Source organism: Penaeus chinensis, chromosome 37, assembly GCF_019202785.1.
Source record: "Penaeus chinensis breed Huanghai No. 1 chromosome 37, ASM1920278v2, whole genome shotgun sequence".
In the NCBI taxonomy this organism is placed as follows: Eukaryota; Metazoa; Arthropoda; class Malacostraca; order Decapoda; family Penaeidae; genus Penaeus; species Penaeus chinensis.
In genome coordinates, this window is record NC_061855.1 from 13,526,204 (window position 1) to 13,531,203 (window position 5,000).

At 41.7% G+C, this 5,000-nt stretch overlaps 1 protein-coding gene across 5 annotated transcripts in view; it reads right to left on the reverse strand.

Annotated features, from left to right (window-relative positions):
* LOC125045219 overlaps positions 1-5,000 on the reverse strand; it is a 24,739-nt gene that overhangs the window by 1,201 nt on the left and 18,538 nt on the right. For all 5 annotated transcript variants that reach the window (XM_047642372.1, XM_047642369.1, XM_047642371.1 and 2 more), the window contains 4 exons: positions 3,508-3,711; positions 1,222-2,788; positions 596-832; positions 1-230 (listed from right to left, as the gene is read on the reverse strand). The exon at positions 1-230 is cut by the window's left edge and continues 1,201 nt beyond it. In XM_047642372.1, the coding sequence (XP_047498328.1) occupies positions 1-230; positions 596-832; positions 1,222-2,788; positions 3,508-3,711 (2,238 nt within the window). The remainder of the gene's footprint in view (positions 231-595; positions 833-1,221; positions 2,789-3,507; positions 3,712-5,000) is intronic.

Here is a 5,000-nt window from a genome sequence, read left to right on the forward strand (position 1 = left end):
CGGTTCTCGGTTTGTAGGGAATGGGATCCCTCACTTCCATCAGAGGATTCCACCTCTGGAAGATAAGTCCCACCAGCCACATTCACATTCACAGCTTGATGCTCTGGAACAACAGTTGTAGGTGTTCCTGGGACCTGGTAGATGGGTGGCTCAGGGGGACTGCCACACAGTGAATAGGAGCCTGGTTCAAAGACCGGTGGGTATTCCATGCCTGGGTAGTGTGGAAGGATCTGAAAGGAAGTATTTGAAGAGTAAGCCTCTATATATAAAATTTCTTTTAATCCATTACTTCTATGGGAAGCCTTCATTCAAATAATGACTTTTAATTTGGGAAACACAACAGACAGGGAATAGACTATGTGCATTGTGTACAGTAAAAAATTAACTTGCAAACCTCAAAGAAAGAAAGGAACAAAGTTTTTCTTTTCTTTTAACTAGATTCTTGTTTCATTTTACCTGCCAAAGTTTTCTCTAACAGGGAAAACTGGGATCACAGGCAATATCCTCACACTGAATTTCTGATATGAGTTGAGTTTCCAACTGCTAACTGTTGACAGTTCATAGCAAAAAAAAAAACTAAAGAACTAAACCCTACCTTCTGTTGCCGCAATTTGCCCGTCTTTGCCTTCACAATTGAGCTGTACTGGTGAGTTGTGATTGGTATGGCTTGCGTCCCAATACTGGTGTTAGATGATGCACACATTAGTGGCGGAATACTGGGCGAGAAGGGGGTTGTCGGCGAGGATGGAGGTGAGGAGAAAAAAACGTCACGGGGTGACAGGATGCCTGGAGTTCTACGCTGCTTGCCTATCATAGAGACTCCCATAGCAGGCTGTGGGATGGAAATGGGAGTGTTACTGTGTCACACCTGAGATACCTTGCAAGTGATGCTCATTTAAGTATCTGGCTGCTATGAACCATATTAGTTTAAACCCACTCAATGATTATATCACTTTAGTCCTTCTGGGCACTGAATATTATTTGTTGATAATTAACTGTTACACAGTCAAGACAACTCAAAGACAAGAAAACATGGAACACTGCCATTTTCCTTACCTCTCAACAGAAAGCATATGGCAAAAAAAAAAAAAAGTAATGATAATAACCTAATTATGTTTGTCCCAGATATAATACATATAATAAGCATTTTGTATTCTAAATATTGTCATAAAACAGGCCACTAATGTTTTTAAAATTAACAAAACTTTCTGCAGGTCCTACCTTGAGTGGTGTTCTGAGAGCATCAGTCTCCTCACTGTGTGCGCGAATGGTGAGGTTTGGAACTTGCTTGGAAGTCCTCATCTGGCCTGCCCCAAGGCTCAACCCCCCCTGGCCTAGACTCTGTCTCTCAGGTGATGCTAAGACCTGAGGGGAGGGATAGCTTGGCAGTGAGGATGTTGACCTGGTGGAGGATGAGGCACTGAGACCAGAGGATGAAGGTGGAGGTAGTGTAGAGGCACTGGTAGAGAGAACTGGACCAGAGGGGAGAGTGCGCTCACTGGGTGACAGAAACTTGGTCCTGGGTGGTACCTCTGGGCGAGGAGTGGACTGCATCCTTAGGGGCTCCCTTAGCTGCCTTTTTGGAGACACAACTGTGACCTTCGCTTCAGCAACTTCTCCTAGGATATAAGGCTTACTACCTGTGGGGCTTAAGTTTGTCAAATCGCTGGTGTAAATCTGTGATGTGTGAGGATCTAAGCTCAACTCAAAAGTAGCCTTCATGGGGTCCACCCTGTTGCGCATCTGAAGGGGATGGTAGAGTGCAGTCTGTTTCAGGCGGTCAGAGGCTGGAACTTCTCCTGAGCCGGACCGGGTTCTCCCATCCTTTTTCTCTGGGGATGCACGGCATATTGGCTTCTGTCGAGAGTGGTCAGACCGTAGTGAGCTGATCCAAAGTTTTTCTGGAGAGCCTTCACGATATTCCTCTGAGGCCAGTAAACTGCTGGTTGATCCATGTGAGCTGCGTGTGGGTGTGTGTAGAGGGGATATTGGTGGCGAGAGAGCTCTTGGCCGAGAAGAGGCCAGGCAATCTAAGGAACCTCTTCTTGGTGATTTGGGTCGTAGGGGAGACTCCCCCCCAACACTGCCTCGCCTGCCACTCAAGTCCAGTTTGGAAGGGCTGGAGCGACCACTTGGGGGCGGTGTGCCACTCCAGCGTCCATTGCCACTCCTGCTGGGGCTCCTGCTAGGGCTGGCACGTGTATCCAGGTCTACTGAGGAGGGCCTGGCTGGCATGTGGTGGCTGCTAGCACGTGTAGGCAGCATATAGTGTGGGTATTGGCGGTGTGTGGCTTCTGTTGATCCAGCAATCACGTCCTGCACTCGCTGCTCCACAATGGACACATACACATCCTGGCCAGCCTCTTGCCCCATGGAGAGACTCACCTTCTTCAGCACACCCTCAGGTGGATGCATCACTTCATACTCCACTTCGTCTCTGCTGTCCTTGGGCTTGGGTAGGATTTTTGGCTTTGGCTGTTGCTGTTGGTTTTGATGGTTTTGGTACTGTTGTTGGTGTTGGTGCTGGTGCTGGTGCTGGTGCTGGTGCTGGTGCTGTTGTGCAGGCTGACCATTTCTGCTTGTAACTTGCCGGCGTCGCTCCAAAGTCAGAGATGCCGGCAGCTGCCGCAAGCGGTCACGTAGGCTATTCTTGCGGGTGACCCTACGAGCAGCACTGGCATCTGTTACATTTGAAGCATCAGCCTGTGGTGTCCCTGCCAGCTCTGTTCGGGCACCGCCACGGAGGTCACCCGTTGAAGTGCTCCTGTTGCCACTCTCACTCACTCGTCTGCAAAAAAGGAAGAGATTGGAATACAACTGTCACGTAAGGAACTATATCATGTATACTTATTTGCTAAAATGTTGATGAGAAATAAATCAAAGAAAAGCCTAGTTTTTGGCTACCATGCATCACATTTAATGAGCCTATAAATGCTTTTGGGGACCATATTTTTTGCCAAAATCGAGTTTAATCCAGTCTCTTTCGTTCTTCTTTAAATAGTGTAAATTATCTTAGAGTAAATGAAGCACATGAACATGTGTCAGTTCTACCCAGCTTGTGTTAATAAGTGGTCATTCAGATGACCATCTATGAATTACAGCAAGTAGAAGTAAAAGTGAAAACCAAAGACACAGGGAAAGAAGTTCACAAGGTACACTTTGCAAGACAAAACAAGAGTGACTGAACTGCAGTGCTTGAAAACAAGTTGGTGATAATCTCCCTCTCCTTATCACAAAGACTATTGATTTCCATAACCTTTTTTATTTGCTTTGCCTACCTAATTCTGTATAATGATATCTGAGAATGATACACAAAGAAATCAATTTTTTTTAATGTGAAACAAGTAAAACTGCATAGATTTTTTTCCCTTTAGTTTTATTAATCACATTTAGTGAATTCACATTTGGCAAGTTATTCTCAGCACCAAATGTGAGACTTACTGTATTATATTTTGCTTACTTTCCTAAACATACAAAAGTGTTTCACAGAAAACAATGGAGTCCCACCTGTAGCTCCTATAGGATGCAGTAGGCACAGGTTGGTTGAGTGTATCACGTGATGACTGAAGGAACTTGAGTCCCTGACCTTTGGCTGAGCCCAGTGTGGAGGTGATGGAGCTGAGGGGCTGAGAGCGCACGTGGGGCCCCCTGGCCGGACTGGCCGAACCCCCCCGCCAAAGGGAGCTGCTCAACTCTTTGGTTGGGGATATTCTGTCATTGTGAGATATTTCATGAGAAAATAATATAAAATATATGCTAGAGCCATATAAACAGAGACTAGGACTAACAACAAAATAAAAATATAGACAAATTAAATTATTGTCAAATACAGTAAACACAGAAGAAATAAAAGAAATAACAAAAACATAAGTAAATGACAATACACCAACAAAACAAACACAAAACCATAAACCATAAACCATAAACCTCACATCCACAGAGAGGGAACAACATACAAAACAAAACTCTCTTTACATGTAAATAGAGAAAGAAAAAGTACACACAAAAAAATAACAATAATAACAAAGAGGGTAGAACTCCATGAAGATAAGGTAGCTTGGTGTCTTGAGGACTTACTGTGAACGTTATTTATCTTGTCAGCGGCATTGAGGATAAACAGAAATATAACACTGGAATCTTTTCCTTTTTTATTCTTCATAATACAAATCTCCAACAGAGTTTATAACTGGCTTAAATACGATAACAATACATAATACCGCAGATACATTTTTTGGTCCTGGGTGAGCAAAGGAAACCCTGTTCAATACATAAACTTCTCTCAAAGCATTATAGTCTGACAAATTAACTAAAAAAAAATGAATAAATAAATAAATAAATATGTATAAGCCAATACTTACAAGTATCACATATATTCCAAACCATTAACAAGCTCATACTGTGAGAGAGCAAGAAAAATTTTGATTTTCTAGTCAATAAAAATTCAATACTGATATCTTTTAACTTGTCCAACTAACTAAGCAGTTGAATGAGAATGATGACAAAGTTATATATCATAAGAAACATTATCACTATATCCCTTGAACAGTGGATATATATACTTCTATCACTAGAAATTAAACCATATAATACATTACATAATAATACTCACAAAATACTGCTCTTTCCTATATATAAACAAACCTCAAACCTAAAACAACAGTAATAATACTTCCTAAAGTAAAAAACTTGCTCTATCAAATGGCACCATGTCAGCCATGTCACATAATCAGAAATTACCATTATCACAAAATCTGGCAATTACTAAAATGTTTTGTTTTTTACTACAAATCATCAAAACATTAAAAGCTGATTTTTAAATTATTTATTCACTGGAACAATTTCTATTAACTTCAAGGATAAATCATCATACATTGGGAATAAATGCAAATTACATATTTAGTACACAAACTAGATAATGTATACACAATGACAGCAGAAGGCCAAATAATCAAAATCAATTACTTCTAAAAATGAGTCAGTGAAAATGTTATTTCTTTGAA